Source organism: Notolabrus celidotus, chromosome 6, assembly GCF_009762535.1.
Source record: "Notolabrus celidotus isolate fNotCel1 chromosome 6, fNotCel1.pri, whole genome shotgun sequence".
In the NCBI taxonomy this organism is placed as follows: Eukaryota; Metazoa; Chordata; class Actinopteri; order Labriformes; family Labridae; genus Notolabrus; species Notolabrus celidotus.
This window is the reverse complement of record NC_048277.1, coordinates 1,296,052-1,315,941: the sequence shown is the minus strand read 5'-3', so window position 1 is coordinate 1,315,941 and position 19,890 is coordinate 1,296,052. Positions and strand designations below refer to the sequence as shown.

The window sequence follows — 19,890 nt, the reverse complement described above, 5'->3', positions numbered from 1 at the left end:
AATACTGAAGACATCAAAACTATGAAATAATCTGGTTTTAACATAATCTGGATTACAACAGTAGTCAAATAGGACTATCCATTGTGTACTAACCCTACCTCTGAAACACATAACTGATGGTCTCAAACACATTAAGAAGGCAAGTCATTCTACAAATGAACTCTTGACAAGGCTCATGTTCATTAGAAACCATTCCAGGAGACCACTTCATGAAGCAGACTGAGAGAATACCAAGAGTGTGCAAAGCTGTCATGAAGGAAAAAGGGGGCTACTTTACAGAATCTAAAATATAAAACACATTCTGCTTTGTTTAACACTTTTTGGTTCATTCAATAATTCCATATATGTTCTTTCATAGTTTTGATGTCTTCAGTATTAATCTACAGTGTTTACAATCATTACAATAAATACAAACACTTGAATGAGAAGGTGTTTCTAAACTTTTGACTGGTAGTGTAGCTGCAAACTTAAAGATAGAATGATATAATGTTGGAGCTCTATGTGTCATCTGATTTTGGATTACAAAGAAGGAACTTATTTTACACACACATATGATTTTGTTTATTAAATGATTTGATAAATCTTCTTACATGAGCACAGGTGAGCTTCTTTCAAAGGAGCAGGGTCTTCATTACTATAAAAATACTGGTACAGCAATACTGTCAATATGAAAATAGTACAAAATCATCCCCCCAGGTTCAAACTGGACATGCTTTTTCATCGTTTCTTCTTCTACTTGACATAAATATTAAATAAAAACCCTCCTTAATATGCAAATGTTGCACACGTTCATCTCAACCACGTGACAGAACTCTCTTAAATATCCAAATCAAAGTTGTAAATGAGTGACTCACACATTTAAAATCCTCTAATGATGATGCACACATGTTAAAGTAACGGTGTAATACTGTACAACAACAGATATCCATATTTACTGTATGGATTTTGGGGAAGTGATGTAACAGGAAGTGGAGTCCAAAGAGATGTCTGAAGTTAGATCATGGCACAGGTTTGAGGCTGAGGTCAGGTTAGTTAGGCATCTGACTGGAAACAAACACTTCAAGTGTGGATTCATGTTCTCAGTACACCCCTCGTGAGCAGCAGCAGTGGGGGCTGCAGCACAGTCAGCGGGGTGACCAAGGCGTCTCTGAATCTCTTCACTCTTAAGGCACAGGGGGGGCTGATGGGAGGGGTTCAGAGGAGCAGGGAGGAGATGGGCTGAGGTATTATGGGCCACAAGCAAAGGAAGCAGAGTAGTAGCAGAGCCCAGAGGCTTATGGGAAGCACGTCAACACAGTGTCGCCATGACGCTGTTGAAGCTGTTGTCATTGAGATGGGTCAGCTCTGATGTCATCGTTCCCCACCTGGTCTCTGGGGCGGTCCGGCTCTCTGTCCAGGATGGGGCTCAGGCCTCTAAAACCAGAGTAGGGCCTGACCTGCACCCCATTAGCAGACTGTCCTGACAGAGGCGACGATGACTCTATGGGACACACGTAGTCTGTGGATTCATCCGACCTTCTCCTCCTGAGGTGAGTCAGGTTAGACAGACCCAACTTCTTCGGCTGCCATGAAAAGGAACAAAAAAGATCCGACCAACAATAAAGAAACAGGTTTTAGAATCATGGCTGACACGTCTTAAACCAGCTCATCACAAAAGGAGACTTTTCTGGTCCCGGTCAATTGAGCTGAGTCATGTCTGTTTTTAATGCAGTGACTTCCACTACAGAGTCATGTCTGTTTTTAATGCAGTGATCTCCACTACAGAGTCATGTCTGTTTTTAATGCAGTGATCTCCACTACAGAGTCATGTCTGTTTTTAATGCAGTGATCTCCACTACAGAGTCATGTCTGTTTTTAATGCAGTGACTTCCACTACAGAGTCATGTCTGTTTTTAATGCAGTGATCTCCACTACAGAGTCACGTCTGTTTTTAATGCAGTGGCTTCCACTACAGAGTCATGTCTGTTTTTAATGCAGTGATCTCCACTACAGAGTCACGTCTGTTTTTAATGCAGTGATCTCCACTACAGAGTCATGTCTGTTTTTAATGCAGTGACTTCCACTACAGAGTCATGTCTGTTTTTAATGCAGTGATCTCCACTACAGAGTCACGTCTGTTTTTAATGCAGTGATCTCCACTACAGAGTCATGTCTGTTTTTAATGCAGTGATCTCCACTACAGAGTCATGTCTGTTTTTAATGCAGTGATCTCCACTACAGAGTCATGTCTGTTTTTAATGCAGTGACTTCCACTACAGAGTCATGTCTGTTTTTAATGCAGTGATCTCCACTACAGAGTCACGTCTGTTTTTAATGCAGTGGCTTCCACTACAGAGTCATGTCTGTTTTTAATGCAGTGATCTCCACTACAGAGTCACGTCTGTTTTTAATGCAGTGATCTCCACTACAGAGTCATGTCTGGTTTTAATGCAGTGACTTCCACTACAGAGTCATGTCTGTTTTTAATGCAGTGACTTCCACTACAGTCATGTCTGTTTTTAATGCAGTGACTTCCACTACAGTCATGTCTGTTTTTAATGCAGTGACTTCCACTACAGAGTCATGTCTGTTCCTAATGCAGTGACTTCCACTACAGAGTCATGTCTGTTTTTAATGCAGTGACTTCCACTACAGTCATGTCTGTTTTTAATGCAGTGACTTCCACTACAGAGTCATGTCTGTTTTTAATGCAGTGACTTCCACTACAGAGTCATGTCTGTTTTTAATGCAGTGACTTCCACTACAGAGTCATGTCTGTTTTTAATGCAGTGACTTCCACTACAGAGTCATGTCTGTTTTTAATGCAGTGACTTCCACTACAGAGTCATGTCTGTGTTTAATGCAGTGACTTCCACTACAGAGTCATGTCTGTTTTTCATGCAGTGATTTCCACTACAGAGTCATGTCTGTTTTTCATGCAGTGATTTCCACTACAGAGTCATGTCCGTTTTTCATGCAGTGATTTCCACTGCAGAGTCATGTCTGTTTTAATGCAGTGATCTCCACTACAGTCATGTCTGTTTTTAATGCAGTGATCTCCACTACAGAGTCATGTCTGTTTTTAATGCAGTGACTTCCACTACAGAGTCATGTCTGTTTTTAATGCAGTGACTTCCACTACAGAGTCATGTCTGTTTTTAATGCAGTGCTGTCTGAGGCTCTGAAGATCGGGTCCATCCAGTCTTGGTTTTGGTCCTTGTCCCTTTTGTTCAGAGATGTCTCCAGATAGTTTTAATCTTTCAAAAACATTCTGAACTTTAGATGAATCCTCAGAAAACTTTCTAAAATGTGTTGATCTGTTTACTCTCTTTTCTAAACATCACATCTGTGTAGAGTTTATTGTATAGATATTCAAACACTGTTCACCATGTGTGTGAGTTCAAAGAGATATCAGGTGAAGGCAGAAAGCAGCATGTTCAAATGTGTCCCATAAGTATGAACTCTCTGACTAAAACCACTGTGTTTTTATCACAAAGCACTTCACCATAAACACAAATAAAGCTTTGTAAGGTGTTTTATTTTTTAAATCCACTTTTCTTCTCGCAGTTTGAATTTTCAATAATATCACCTACGTACATATTTCTGGTTTCATGGAGTGGCTTTAGAAATTGAATATCTGTGTCCAAGGTCAGAAATGGGTCGACAGAAAGTGTGCATTGTGTTTTCGGGTGGATTATTCTCCGGTTCCTCATCCGAAGAGCACAGAGGGATTTAAAGTGAGGGCTGCTGCTGATGATGAGTGGGTCTTAAAGCAGTGAGGAAGAGCAGTTTAGGGTTTACTCTGCTCTCACAGGCTTAAACACACTGCAGGGTTTAGAGCTTAAACTGAGCTGACGCACCGGGTTTCACCTCAGATTAAAGGTGCTTTCTCTCAGACACACACTGGTTAGCCGTGTGTGTTCTCTTATTGTAGTTTCCAGCCTGCATATTGATGTCTGTAACATCTTACCTTGACTTTTGCTGTGATGTTGAGAGGGGTATACCCTGCTGCCTCCATGTACTCCCTCTTCTCCTGTGTGGCTTGGTCTCCCACCAGGTTGTTGAAGTTGGTGGCGAGGTGACGTCTCAGCAGCGTTTTCTGAGGCGGTATGTTCAGCAGCATGGCCAGTGTGTCCGCGTTAAACCGAGGCTCAAGCATCTGTGGAACGGACACAAGATGCTTTCTTTAGGATTGAGGGCAGTGTTAGTTTGGTTATTGATTCATCTTCTGAAATCAATCTTTCGTCTCTCATCCAAATTCCTTTGGGCACAGCAGGAAGTCTTTAAATTGCTTCACATGCAAAGACCTAGGACGCTTAAACCATCAGAAATGTCTTGACATTTATTGACAGACTTTTAGATGATCAGAAGGTCTAGGAGTCGTGGATTGATGACTCACTGTATCCACAGTGCCCTTCGTTTGTCCTAAAAGGTTGTGGTGAGATGTGTACTCACTATGAGCCCTCCATGAACGCCGCTGCCTCTCAGGTTTGGTGCGTACTCTGCCAAATCCACAGATCTCAGCCACTCCATGACTCGGTGGTTGGACCACTGGACCACCTCGCTAGGGCTGAACTGGTTCTGAAACACACAACAGGTACATGTTTCAACCATTTCCTAAAACAACAGGTGCTTTAAAAATACACTGTATAATTCTATGTTTCCTTTAAAACATCTGAAGACTTGATGCTGACAAAGACCAGAAAGAGAGCCCACATTACACCAGCTTTAAAGTCTCTGCTTTGGCTTCCTGTTTCTTTTAGATTTTAAGATGATTTTATTGGTTTTTAAATCTCTTAATGGTCTTGGTACTTCTTATTTATCAGATTTATCATATGAGCCAGTGAGAGCCCTCAGGTCTTCAGGTAGTGGACTTTTAATGGTACCAAAAGCTAGAACAAAGACTCACAGTGAGGCAGCTTTTAATCATCACGGCCCACGTCTGTGGAACACCCTACCTGAAGATCTGAGGGCTGCACAGAGCATCAACATTTAAAACTCAAGACTGACCTTTTTAGTCTCACTTTAACTGAGTTTTATTCTTAGAACAGTCTTACCTAACTTTATTTATTTATTTATTATCTAGTTCAAATCTTATTAACTTTTTATTTTATTCATTCATTTATTTATTTATTTATTTATTTATTTATTTATTTATTTATTATCTTGTTCAAATTGTAGTTCCTTTTAATTTTTTTATTTATTTTATTTTAAGTATAGCATCTTATTTTCTTCTAATGGTTTAATATTTTAGTGTTTTATTATCTTAGAAATGTATTTTATTTTGGTGAGTTTAATTTCCTGTGTTGAGTTTTAACATCTTATGTTTCCTCCAGTGTTTCCTCATTAAGATATCATGAGAGCGTTTCCTCAGTTCGTTCAGAAACTTCTTTATTATTTTGTATTTATTTTATTTTCATTGTTATTGTTATTGTTATTGTTGCATATATTGTGTTCTTAACTTTAGGATTGTGGGGTGGGTTTGGAGTCGGGGCTGGAGTTGGGATTAGGATTGGGGGTCTCTTTATTTTTGTATATATATATCTTTCTTTTTATCTATTTATTCCATTTGAAGTTGTATTTATGTACAGCACTTTGTGTTACAATGTCTTTGTATGAAAAGTGCTTTGTAAATGAAGTCTGATTGATTGATTGATTGATTGATTGATTGATTGTTTGATTGATTGATTGATTGATTGATTGATTGATTGATTGATTGATTGATTGATACAAATGAAACACAGAGAGCATCTTGATGAACACACCCAGTGACTCACCTCAGTGCTGGGCCTGCGTTTCAGGCAGTAAGGGTGGAACTTGTTGACGTGGAGAACGTGAATGGCACACTTGATGCTGAGGTGATGAAGCTGGCTGGTCACTTTAAGGAATAACAAGTCGTTCTGAGGAGGAGAGGAGAAAGAGGGATGAGGGCCATGAAAAATGTACACACACTGTAGAATAACTTACATTTGACCTGCACATCATTACTCATAAACTTACCACAGTGAGATACTGCAGCATCTGCCCATCCACCCGTCCATCATTGAACTGGTCCTTGTACTGCGGGAGGCCGATGTCATCGAGCCAACCTTTAAACATTAAAGATCACAGTTATAAGGTGAGAGTAAAGCTCTGCTGGTACATCTTTTATTTCAGTGTGTGACGTGTGAACGTACGAGTGACCCAGATGTAGTCCAGCTCTGCAGACTTCTCAGGCTGCTTGCAGCTGAACGTCTTGATGGCGAGCTGCAGCTTCTTCCTGTGGAGGGTGTTCTTTATCGCCAGTTCCTGAAGACAAAGTGAAAAAACACAGCAACCATCATCTCAGAGGTGACACAACAGGTTCAATTAACAGGGAGTATGGACACTGAACAAAAATATAAACCCTCCTATCTTTCATGAGCTGAACTCAAAGATCTCAGACTTTTTCTCCGTACACTAAAGGACTATTCCTCTCAAATGTTGTTCACTAATGTGTCTAAATCTGTGTTAGTGAGCACTTCTCCTTTAATAATCCATCCACCTCACAGGTGTGGCATATCAAGATGCTGATTAGACAGCATGGTTATTGCACAGGTGTGCCTTAGGCTGGCCTCAATAAAAGGACACTCTAAAATGTGATGATTTATCACACAGCACGATGCCACAGAGGTCACAAGTTTGGAGGGAGCGTTCAGTCGGCATGCTGACTGCAGGAATGTCCACCAGAGCTGCTGCCCGTCAACTGAATGTTCATTTCTCTACCATAAGCCGTCTCCAAAGGTGTTTCAGAGAATTTGGCAGAACATCCAACCGGCCTCAAAACCACAGACCACGTGTAACCACAGCAGCCCAGGACATCCACATCCAGCATCCTCCAAGATGGTCTGAGACCAGCAACCCAGACAGCTGCTGCAAAAATCAGTTTGATAACCAAAGAATTTCTGCACAAACTGTCAGAAACCTTCTCAGGGGAGCTCCTCTGCATGCTCGTCGTCCTCATCGGGGTCTCCATCTGATTGCAGCTCGTCGTGGTAACCAACAAGCTGCTTGAGTGGACAAATGCTAAGGCACACCTGTGCAATAACCATGCTGTCTAATCAGCATCTTGATATGCCACACCTGTGAGGTGGATGGATTATTAAAGGAGAAGTGCTCACTAACACAGATTTAGACACATTAGTGAACAACATTTGAGAGAAATAGTCCTTTAGTGTACAGAGAAAAAGTCTGAGATCTTTGAGTTCAGCTCATGAAAGATAGGAGCAAAAACAAAAGAGTTGTGTTTATATTTTTGTTCAGTTTACAAACATGATCCTGATGAAGGAGAAGGTTTGAGATGATGTCATCGAGTTAAAGGCAAAACTAAGGAGCAGGTCAGAAAGCAGCGTTACTAAACGCAGACAGACACACGGTGACAATGATCCGACAGGTAGAACGAAATACTTGACAGGCTGAATGGAATGATCTAATCAGGTGTGTGTGTGTGTGTGTGTTTGTACCCTCTCCAGGTCTTGTGGGTTGGCTGACTGTAGCATTTGACCACTTGTGACCCAGTGGCGAGCGAGGATGCTGTACTGACCGAGTCCAATCTCCTCCAGCCACTCACACACCTGCTCTGTGCTCCACTTAGAGAACGGCTCCTTCACGTCTCTGAGGAGGTAAAAGAAACATGTTTCAGAACAGAGAGATCCATGGAGGGGGATTGTAGACGACGTGATGGAAGCATGGTACAAATCTGAAAGACTGAAAAATGAGTGAACAGGACCTGATGAAATAGACTTGAACTAGTTCTACAACCTTACAGTGTAAATCAAGACTACATCTGATTACCTCAGTCAAATTCCTTGTGTGTTCAAGCATACCTGGCCAATAAAGCTGATTCTGATTCTGATTCTGATTCAATAACACCACAGGTCATTAAGAAACCATCTTCATCTTCAATTTCATTTTATTTACTTTATTTATATTTTTAGCCTTCATTTTATTTTCTCTTATCCTTACCCTTTTTAAATGTACTTATTTTAACTATTTGTATTCTTAATATTAATTTGATGCTTTAACTTATTTTAATTACACATATGTTATTGTTGTTGGTGTTCATTAGTCTCTATTTTAAAATCCATTTTTGTTTTTTTAATATGTCTTGCCATTACAGAAGAGGATTAGGGCCTGTGTGCTATCTGCTATCTTACTCCTCCAGTTCTCATCTCCACCTTGTTCTACAGTGTCGCCTGTCACTAGCCGACCAATGAGCAAACAACTGTGTACGCCACTGCAGCAAACTGAAACAGATCCTCTGTTAAGAGTCTTTCCCTACAAAATATGAAGCGTGTGTGTGAGTCGTCTCTTTGTACCGTGTGTTCCCTGAACGGGCCAGTCTTGGGCCGGCTGTAGCTCTGAAGCCTCCCCTCTTGAACTCTCCCAGCTCAGGATCATGAACCTGGGAGGGACTACCTGACTGGCTGCGGCGGATCCTGTGGACAATGATGATTAGTGAAGAGCAAAGAGCTAAAGGATGTTGTTAATGTAGCAGGTTTACATTACAGCACTGTGACAAAGGTTAAGAGACCAAAGTGTAATTATCAGCTTTTATTTGTCTATTTATAGGTGTGTTTGAGTAAAATGAACATTTCTGTTTTATTATATACACTTCTCCCTGCTGAGACTGCTGCCCCCGCGACCCGGACCCGGATAAGCGGAAGAAGATGGATGGATGGATGGATGGACTTCTTAAAACATGTATCCCAAATTCTGAGTAATTAAATAATAATAAATAAATAATATAAATATTGTCATTTGTCTTTGATATTTATTTTGTCATATTTATTTGAGGAAAATGACAAAAAGTTCAAAATAAGAAAAAAAGGCTCAGGGTTTTCAGACCTGAAATAATACAAAGAAAACAAGTTCACATTCATTTTTAAAGAACACAATACTAATGTTTGAACTTAGAAGAGTTCAGAAGTCAATATTTGGTGAATAAGCGTTAATAAAATGAATATGAACGTGCTTTCTTTGCATTATTTGAGCCCTGTTAACACTGCAGCTTTTTTCTTATTTGACCTTTTCTCATTTTTCTCAAATAAATGCTCTAAATGAGAATAGTTTTATTTGGAATTTGGGAGAAATATTGTCAGTAGTATATAGAATACACAAACATGTTCATTTTACTCAAACACAACCAATAAACAGTAGACCTGTAAATGCATCATAGGACATGTATTTTTAATGTCATGTACATAATGAGAGTACTGCCGAAGTAACATGGGGCCATGTCACTTTGACACCAGAGTTTGCACGGACTTGTATTGATATCAGTCACGTATCTAATTGTGATTCCACTCTCAGAGAGGAAATGTGAGCAGTTTGTGTTCTTTGGTTTTGTTCATTGAGACTTTGACTGCACAAAAAACTAAACGATTGAGATTAAAACGGCGAGGTCTAAGTTAGTAAAGTAAATCAGTTAGCAGTGGTCTCTCGTTTTCTTCCAGAGCTGTTTGTTAATCATAAGATCTTACTTTCCCCAGAGTTTCTTGATGCCTCTGTGAGTCTTCCTGTTCTCTGGTGAGACCGGAGACTGCTGCCCAGAGTCCACTCCGGAGGACAGAGGGGACTGGTCTGAAAGGACACACTCCTCCAGCTTCTCTGGACGCCCTGCGAGACAGAGGCAAAGCAAGTCCATCACTGTCACTGAAAACTCAGAAGACTGTAGATCTAAAGTAAAACTGTGAAGGAGAACATGATGAGTAAGGGCCTGTGTCCACTGACAGCTTCTTTGAGCTTGCAGGGCCCACAACCTCAAGTTCACAGAGCTTCCTTCTGCTAGAGGTGCATTTCGACCAAGAGTTCCGGGGTCTTTTAGCCCCCAGAACTACTTTACCCTGAACTAAAAGGTTCCTGTGCCCCTATTGTTGTCTGTGTTTCGACCGCGGGTAGAGATGGTAGATTGTGTAAATCAGGCCAGTGACGTATGGAGAAAAAAAAAGTAAATGCACGACACCACCAGACCAGTAGAGGGCAGTAACACAAAGAGGAATGCCGTTCATCACAGATGACACCATAGAAGCAGATGGACAGGCAGGTATCATTATAAGCAACACAACAGTTAGCCTGTTAGCATGAAGAGACTCAGCTGGTCTGTTTTAGATGGTGCTATATTTCATCACAGATGGATTCACTGAATCAACACGTGAGAGGAGATAAGCGCGAGTAGCAAAGACGTTTCAACACGCCTTTAAAATCCTTTTGATCTCAAAAAGCCGTGGCACAGATCGGCCGGTGTTTTGGTTTAAACAGCGACCCTGTTAACTGGAGACTTTCAGCCGGATGCATCCCTCATAAACGTCTTTAGAGGATCATTAAATATCTGATGAGGATATTTTGAAATCTTAATAAAAACTAAACTAGTTTGCATTCCCAGGAACTCCCTCTGTGTTTCAACAGCTGTGTAAACTCCACAAACACTGACACGTTCAGCTGAAGGTCTCCAGTTTACAGGGTCACTTTTAAAACCGTAACACCGGGAGAGACGCATTCACGGTGGGCTGAGAGAAGACTACTGTTACAAGCTGCTAAATCAAGAGAATCACAGCTTCTTCTTTTGAAAAGTACACACACATACAAAAAAGATAGAACAAATCAAAACTAATGAAAGAAAGAGAAATCAAGAGAATCACAGATGTGTGTGATGTTAATGTGGACGGCGGGCGGAATAAAAACACTGAGGTTAATCTACCAATCAGTCACATTCAGCATTGCAGGCCCTGCCCCCCGAAAGTCCCGGGACCTTTGAAAAGTACTACCCCTCTAGCAGGGGCTTTTCAGGGGGAGATTATCTGCGTTTCAGGTTCCCTGGTTACCCCGGTCGAAACACACGTAGTTCTGGGGTAAAGTTCCTCAGGTCAGAAAACGCCTTAGGTTTCAAAAGCTGTATCATAACACTCGCACAGACATAATGCTAATGATGCTAAACCCAGGGAATAATGTTCAAGTATCTCATGCTAAGCACGCTGAGCTCAAGAGGGTGGAAACACAGAAACACAGCAGGGTTCAGATTTAATACCCACCAACACCATAGAGGTCGTGTTTTCCAGGAGATCCTGAGGCAGAGGAGGTTAGTGAGGTGAAAAGACAGCAAGTAGACAGGAAGCAGAAAGCATTAGTTACAGCCTTTTATATCCTAACTAAATGTTTTATAAATGTCAAATGTAAAGAAGCAATATGCAAATCCACCAGCCTCAGGCAGCTGAGAAGCTGGGCCAGAAACCTGGACTAGATTAAGTCTGCTTGATTATACAAAACATTTTCAAGGATACTGAGGATGCAAGTGGCTCACATAAAGGAATCACCTGAGTGAGGTCATCCACAGCCTGTTTTACCTGAGACTCCCTCCTTCACACCCAGACCAGCTCAAGACCAAACTCTGACAAGTTTCAGTCAGGTGGTGTTGGAGCTAATCTCACATGGATCTATCAGCTCCTCGTTACATGTAAATAATGATTCATAATGAAGTCTCTAATGTGACCCCTCTTGCTCTACTTGATCTTTCTGAGCTTCATCCAGTGCGTCTTAAACAGAGCGTGTGCTCTGTGAGGAAGTGAGAGCCGAAGGGGGGTGTCAGGTTGCATTCTTGTTTGTTTACTTTTGATGTCAAAGCTCGTAGAAGCGCACATATCCTTAAGCTTGCTCTCCTCGCCCCCTCTCAGTCTCTGATTAGCCTCCTGCTCTAAGCTCTGGCTCTGTGTGGGATGATACATGGCGGGCTGTGTGCTTATATGCCTGTTTGCTTTAAGAGTGTGTGTGAGTATCAGAGAGTGCTGATGCGAGAGAGTCGGGCATTATCTCCGACAGCTCTCTGAGTCAGGAGGGAGTCCTGATAATCCCGGCTTTGGAGCTTGATCCTTGGTAAGAACAGTTACTCACACTAACTCTGCTCACCTCTGAGGTTTTGGCTGTGACGGGGACGGTCTGGTTTTGTTTGTCAGATAAGTTTGGTGAACATTTTGTTTGTCAGAAGAAACTTGTTTGTATGACCCCAGAGTCAAAGCAACAACATTAGCTGAGTGACTCGGCTCTCCTGAAAGGCTATTTCCATGTTGACATTTGAATATCTGTGAGAGCATACAGTACCTAAAGCCGGAGCACTGGCACTCCTGCAGCGAACTGCAGCCAGACAACAAACAGAGAAAGGAGCAATCCGGCAGCAGAGCAGACAAGAGGAGGAGAGAGGGAGAGAGGGCACAGAGGAGGGAGCAGTGGGAGCAGAGTTAGTAGATGAAGAGTTATTCAACACATTATTGCACCAGGTTAAGTTTCATTAAAGGGTCTTCAGTAGATACTTTCAGTTTAAAATGAGAGGAGGAGGTCCTGCAGACAAAGTGTGTGAACTTCTGCATTAACTGTTGATTAATACATGTATTCTTTGGCATAACTGAAATGATGTCTGTATTTAAATGAAAGAAAACTCATTTAATTTAAAATGGAAAAAGGGATTAGACAAGATAAGTTCTATACTTCATCGTCTGTCCTTTTAGAAATAAATAAATAAATAATGAATAAATAAACAAATAAATAAATAAAAGAATAAATAAATAATCAAACAAACAAACAAACAAATAAATGAATAAATAAATAAATAATTAAACAAATAAATAATCAAAGAAACAAACTAATTAATTAATACATAAACAAATAAAAAAATAAATAACCAAATAAAAAAATTAATTAATTAATTAATGCATAAGTAAATAAATAATCCATGAAACAAATGAATAAATGAAAAATAAATAACCAAACAAATAAATAAATAATTAAATACATAAATAAATAATCAAACAAATAAGTAAATAAATACATAAATAAATAAATAAATAAATAAATATATAAATAAATAAATAAGTAAATAAATAATCAAATAAGTAAATAAATAAATAAATACATAATCAAACAAATAAGTAAATAAATAATCCAAGAAACAAATAAATCAATAAATGAAGAAATGAGTAAATAGATAACCCACATATTGTATAAATACACTCTTCATTTAAACATTTAGCTGTTACTGAAGATCTATAATCCAAAGTGTGACAGACAGCAGGTGATGAAGAAGCAGAGTAATGAACCTGCTGTTTAAAAGTGATGAAGTAGACTCACTGAATCTGGGTTCCTGGTCGAGGTTATGGACCGGAGAGAGCCGGACGGGAGATAGATACTCTCCGTGTCTCTCTTCGTCTCCGTTCAGCTCGGCCCTTAGCTCGCTCCTTTTACTCAGCTTCCCGGGCAGAGTTTGGTACTTGCTCAGCTCCATGTGATGACTCTGCAGAATTCATCAAAACAACCAGTCACTGTTCAGCAGGCCCGCCTCAAAACTTCTGATGAGTTTACCATAATGTGTGATTAGAGAACAGCAGCAGGAGGAGACATGTTATGTGTTTGAATGTGAGCGCACCCTGCCCTGTGATAGATCACTTTGATCCTGATTATTGACTTATCATTAAAGATCAGTGTGTTTCAGCTCTATGCATATTATATCTATGTATATACACTTTCTCTCCCTCTATATATTGCCTCCTCTAACTATCTACCATGAGATCCCGTGGTGGTTTGCTCCTTGGCTCTGTTACACAACACGTGTCCTTTGAGAGTTAATGCCTGATCATGGCAGCATCTGAGCAGGCATCAAAGTCAGCAGAGCTCTGAAGGAATACGAGGAGAAAGGCCAGCAGAAGAAACAGCTGCAAGGAAGCTCTGACGCTGAGCTCTACTGACAGCCACTTCAGGTGGGTCTTAGCCCTTTCTGTGTGTGTGTGTGTGTGTGTGTGTGTGTGTGTGTGTGTGTGTGTGTGTGTGTGTGTGTGTGTGTGTGTGTGTGTGTGTGTGTGTGTGTGTGCAGCAGAGAACATTTGCGTGTATGAATGTGTGGCTGTGAACTCTTGGGAGACATTTTTCTTTTCCTCAGAGGAAAGATTCAGCTGTGAACTTTGATTTCACACCCGGGACACGAGGTTAGAGGGCGCCTATTCTTTTTGTTTTACACGACAGAGAGGCTCACATCAAGTTACCATACACAAACTCCAGTCACCTGCTATCTTTGGAGCAACAATACTTGGGAAGAATAACAAGAGGAGGATGTTTTTTTTGTCTGTTTGATTTGGTCTTTCCTGAATACTTGTTCAAAGAGTTTTGGACATTGTTCTTAAACTGCATCAAATGAATGAATGAATAAATGTATGATGGAGAGATGGAGATATTTAATATACCTGACATTTGAGATGAAATTTGAGCATTTCCACCATAAAGATAAAAACTGTTATACTCTTTTGAACAATGCATCCAAAACAGCAGGAGAATTATTTTTTCTTCACAAAATGAGCGACTGACACAGGACTTCCACCAGATATGTGTCTGGTCCGTCTCTGATCGGCTGTGGTCCGGCTCCGTGCTCTCTTGTCCGTCAACACCCACCGGTTGTGTTTTCAGAACTCAGCATGGAGCTGGACCACCAGACAGCTGGAGTCATGTGACCGAGGTTTTCCTGCAGTAATCACTGAATCAAGGATTCTCCTCCTCCTCTCCTCATCCATGTTGTCTTTCTGGTCCTCTGAAAACCTCTGACCTGTTGACTCCAGGCCTGGCTCCACTCACCATGACTTTGGTTTGTTGTTGTAGTTAAGTGAAATACGATCTGGTGATAACACAGAGTGTTTTATTCTGAAAATTAACCGGATGTTTTCATTTTGTTTTTGTGAAACCTGACTTCCTGTCCCGCTCCATCTGCTCTGTTGAGATTGATGCGTCGTGCTCCGGCATCCGGCAAAAATAGAAGTCTTGCGTATCTGATCCGGAGGACTTCGACCTGCTGGATCAGATACACAGCCGGAACGCAACGGAGTGGATCCAGTGGAAGTTAACACATTGACTAGAATAGAAACCTATCAGATCTGGTGATGTGACGGATCAGAGACGAACCGGACATGGATCTGGTGGAATTTGGCCGTAAGTACCCTGACTCCTGGTGCATCATCAAAGAATCATGGCGTTGACCCAAAACTCTAACACCACTCTCTTGTGTTCTCTCTAACTGGCAGTAAATATCTTATCTCTGTATCTTTATCTACAGATCAGGTGCCATGACGGATCGGAGACGGTCCGACACGGATCTGGTGGTATTTGGCCGTGAGTCTCTCAGTGAGTGACGAGGTGAACCCACTAACATGCTGTGCCTCCTTATATTCCACATGCATGCATGCAAACTCTTAAAAAAACTAAATGAGCGTTTGAAAGTGGTCCCTTCCCCTTCTGTCTCTAGAACAATAATGCATGCATGAAGAATGTGTGTGTGTGTGTGTTTCTTGGGTTAGGTGAAGGTTAGGTTGTGTAAGGTCATGCAGAAGATCAGTACCTCTGCCCCTACGTCTGACTCTGTTTCTACTGGCTGGATCTGTACAGCCTATAGCCGAGACAGAAAAGGAGACACACACGCACACGCACACGCACACACACACACACACACAGATTGAGCAGGTTAGCATTAGCTCAAGCAAATGTAAAAAAAAAACAGCGTTTAATGAGAAACAACAACGTTAGTGATCAGCAGCAGCAGCAGCTTGAGTTAGACGTTGCATTAGATTGATTAGATGACAGCATAATCCAAAACAACAGATGTCATATTCATGCATTAACAAACCTTCTGCAAGGATCCACTCTGCAACTCTTCAAGACTACTGGAGAGCAACCTGCGCCGATGCCTGAAAACAGAACGGACTTCAAAGTTCAGGAAACAGGACAAGCTCTGCCCTCACTTCAGTCTGCTCTGATGCTGTCATGAAGACTGCAACGTTTTCAATGCAGAGTTCAAAAGAAAGCTGCTCAACTTACCATGATCCATTAAAGAAGCTTGTGTCCCCACCAGACACCAGAGATATGTCCATAGAGTTCTGGATACTGCAGTAATACACAGCAAGTAAAGGGTTAAATTGTTAGAATGTCATGATTGAGTTTGTGTGTGTGTGTGTGTGTGTGTGTGTGTGTGTGTGTGTGTGTGTGTGTGTGTGTGTGTGTGTGTGTGTGTGTATGTGTGTGTGTGCATGTGTGTTCTGATACCTGGAGTCCAGCTCTCTCTGGTAAGGAGACGAGGATAACATGAGCGGGGAGGATCCTCTGGATGATATCTATGAAGACACAAACACACGGAGAGTAACTCTGTGTTACTCTGAGAGACACGTTCATAGGACGGTTAAAAACAAAGACACCTCCACCTCACCCTCTGTTCACCATTCATATGAGAATGGGACAAGAAGAGGTAGAAAGATAAACTTTTTAGAATAAGGAAATATATGATTGACAGTATGGATGATGGACAGATTGGGTTATGATTAGTAATATTTCTATTATTACCGTTATTATTATCATTATGATTATTCAGTATTTAGTTATAGTATTATTATTTATGTATTTATTTTTAATACATCAAACTAATTATTATTATTAACCTTATAATTAGTATTACTATTACTTTTATTATTATTATTATTATTATTATTATTATTATTTATATTATTATTGGATTATTAGTATTATATCTCTTTATTTGTATTTACTCATTTTCTTACTTGCCCACTGAACTATTTTCCTTTTTTTATCCCCTTCCCTTTTATTATAATTATTTAGTATTTAGTTATAATTTTTTATTTGCAATAATAAAACTAATTACTATTATTATTATTATTATTATTACTCTTGATATTATTTTCATTTTTATTACTATATTAATAATATTATTAGTATTGGTACTATATCTCTTTATTTGTATTTACTCATTGTATTTTCTTACTCTCCCACTAAAATATTTTCCTTTTACATTTTTTTTAAATGTTTATTTATTTATTTTAATTTAATTTGCATGTGATGGCAGTAATAATAATAATAATAATAATAATAATAATAATAATAATAATTATTATTATTATTATTATTATTATTATCATTTATGATGATAATTCATATTGTTGTATTATTATTGGCGGTTTTTTAATATATTATATATATATATATATATTATTATTATTATTATTATTACTATTATTATTATTATTATTATTATTATTATTATTATCATATTATTATTATTATTATTATTATTATTATTATTATTATTGAATGGTTAATTTGTTATTATTTAACACATACACACACACACAGCTTTTTAACCCTCTGTAAGCCCTAGGAAAACGTAACCTTGAAGGTCTTAAGGCGATCAAAAATGAGCATTGCTTTAAACTGATATAAATATGTCATATATTGATGGATCATTCCAATTTGTTTTTAAATCTCTTAATTAACTTCAGTATTAATGTGACATACTGAATGTTCACTAATATTATAATTAACCCTTTAGTTACGACGTGTTTAAGAGCCAGAGAGAGGAATTTAGGGGAAGAAAAAAACACCAAAAATGGATCAGCTCCTGCATAATATAATGAAAACTGGAATTCTTTTTTTGAGTCAACACATTTTGACATATGTTGATGACTTACAACAACACTTTTTTTATCACTGCATTATTTTTCATGTAATGTCCTATGTTTAAAAAAGTTACGTTGAAGGTCTTAAGGCGATCAAAAATGGGCATTGCTTTAAACTGATATAAATATGTCATATATTGATGGATCGTTCCAATTTTTTTTTTATCTTTAAATTAACTTCAGTGTTAATGATACATACTAAACATTCACTAATATTATAATTAACCCTTTAGTTACCACGTGTTACAGTGCCAGAGAGGGGAATTTAGGGGATGAAAAAACACTAAATTATTATCTCCTGTATAATACAATGAAAACTGGAAAAAAAAATTTGGGGTCAACACATTTTAACATATGTTGATGACTCACAACAACACTAATTAAATGACTGCATTATTTTTTTTGCAAAGTCATGTTTTTTATCAAAAAGTCACAATTTTGGCCTCAAATTAACCAAAAGTGGGCAGTCTAAACTGTTATAAATATGCCATACAATAATATATTTTTTCAAATTTTGAAAAAAAATCTTTCAATGGAAGTCATTCATCACTATCAATTGAAACAAATTTTATTTTCAAAAGTTTAACCCTTCATATGCCAGTCTGTGACTGATCCTTTGTTATGAAAAAACCCATGAAAAGCAAATGAGCTTTCTCTATAGGTTTTTGGCTATAATTTGATCCCCCCTACACACACACACACATTACTGTCACCATGCACATATACATACATCAATCTTGAGGATCAATATCAACACACAGAGACCTTCCTTGGTTGAATCTAATTTCAAAATTGCATGGAAGGCTCCAAAATGTAAAACTATAGCAAAAATTCCCCAAAAGAGCCAAAAAAATGATCATCAAAACCTACATGAAGTTTGGCCCACAGTGGAAACATGAAAAGTGGTTCATTCAGCTGAAAACCCTGAACATCATAGATTTTGAAGGCAAACCTACAATGTCAAAGCTGTTTTGAAAAAAAAAATGATTTTTTCCTGCAGAATAATGGCATTCAAACTTTGAGTGTTTTATGCTTTTAGGTGGGGATTTAATCAGGGCATTTTTCCCATAAGGAATTCATTACTCCAATTTTGGCTACAGATATTCCCACACACACAAAATAATTTCACTAAACACACACATACACCACTTCCAGACATCTCAAGGTATGCAGTGAACTCAAAAAAGTCTGAACCCATTTGCCCTTTGGTACTCTAGAGCAGGATTTGTGCCCCTAGTGGACAAAGGGAGAGTAGCATGAATTTGGCAAAGGGATGAAAACTAAGAAAATGGCGCAATCTGGTGTTCTATGGTAAAAATCAAAATTTTAGGTCCCTGTGGTTTGGTTCACAACAATGAGTAACTCAGAACCTTTTTTTCTGATGTAGTAATTCCAGGATCAAAAAACGTGGTTTGAATGGGTTTCAATGGCTGCCATTTTTGGCTTAAGAGCACGAACGTTGGTAAAATGAGTACACTGGAGGACATAACACTTACCAAATCATATATGTAAAAATTTTGTAAATTGACCCAAATAACTCCACTGTCTTTAATATCATGCCCCAAGCTTAGAAAAAAACACCAAAACACAACAGGCGAATATTGCGAATGACCAAAAATGGGCTAAGGCTTACAGAGGGTTTTAACTTCCTCAATGCTTCATATTACATGAGATTGTTTGTTCCTGCTTGTCCCTGTTTTGTCTCTTAAATGTTCACTTGTTGTCTTGTCTTTCACTTTGTTTTATATATTGTGTACAGTATTGTCATGTCTCTCACCTGTCTTGTATTGCTATGCAACACTTGAATAAAAAAACAAAAATAAAGAAAACTTCATCATCTTACCTCTGACCTGAACATATCAGAGTGTGCTCTGTTTGTGATGGCTCTGAGTCTCAGAGTGCCGCTCAGCTCCTCCTCACTGCTCCCTGCTTGGTAGAAACATAGAAAAGAGAGAGTCGGGTGTTTGCCTCAATCTGTCCTCTTAGCTGGAAATAAACACACTCCAGGACAGGAAGGAGAGTCTCACCCTGCGTGAGAGCCATGACCTCCCTCATTTTTCTGTGCTGAGCCAACAGAACGGTCAGCTCCTCTATACGTCGGTCCTGTAAGCAGGGAGAAACAGATCATACATCTCCAACCACACATTGAAGAAAACACCTCCTGATGAAGAAGAGTGTGAGTTACCTTTTCATCGTTTGAAGCGAGCAGAGACTCCATCCCGACCTTTAACCTCTGGTATTCTTGGTCTACAGAGAAAAACAAGCCGTTCAAACATCTCTGACGTCACGTCTTGTTCATTTAGAGCACTTGATGGATGCTTGAGGTAATGTTGGTGACAGACATGACATCCATGCTAATATGAAGAAACAAGCATTACAAACACACACTGACAGCATGACTCTCCAT

General features: G+C 39.3%; 1 protein-coding gene across 3 annotated transcripts in view; it reads right to left on the bottom strand.

Annotated features, from left to right (window-relative positions):
• Nucleotides 1–537: 537 nt before the first annotated feature.
• Nucleotides 538–19,890, bottom strand: part of ppfibp2b (PPFIA binding protein 2b) — a 55,404-nt gene continuing 36,051 nt past the window's right edge. For 2 of the 3 annotated variants that reach the window (XM_034686409.1, XM_034686410.1), the window contains 16 exons: nt 19,669–19,730; nt 19,511–19,586; nt 19,327–19,409; nt 16,063–16,130; nt 15,838–15,903; nt 15,647–15,707; nt 13,114–13,276; nt 9,480–9,615; nt 8,316–8,435; nt 7,461–7,611; nt 6,156–6,267; nt 5,980–6,068; nt 5,757–5,879; nt 4,435–4,560; nt 3,950–4,138; nt 538–1,562 (listed from right to left, as the gene is read on the bottom strand). In XM_034686409.1, coding sequence (XP_034542300.1) covers nt 1,326–1,562; nt 3,950–4,138; nt 4,435–4,560; nt 5,757–5,879; nt 5,980–6,068; nt 6,156–6,267; nt 7,461–7,611; nt 8,316–8,435; nt 9,480–9,615; nt 13,114–13,276; nt 15,647–15,707; nt 15,838–15,903; nt 16,063–16,130; nt 19,327–19,409; nt 19,511–19,586; nt 19,669–19,730 — 1,862 coding nt within the window. In that variant the 3' untranslated portion in view covers nt 538–1,325. Of the gene's footprint in view, nt 1,563–3,949; nt 4,139–4,434; nt 4,561–5,756; nt 5,880–5,979; nt 6,069–6,155; nt 6,268–7,460; nt 7,612–8,315; nt 8,436–9,479; nt 9,616–13,113; nt 13,277–15,361; nt 15,410–15,646; nt 15,708–15,837; nt 15,904–16,062; nt 16,131–19,326; nt 19,410–19,510; nt 19,587–19,668; nt 19,731–19,890 lie in introns of all 3 variants that reach the window. The other variant, XM_034686408.1, reaches the window with a different exon arrangement.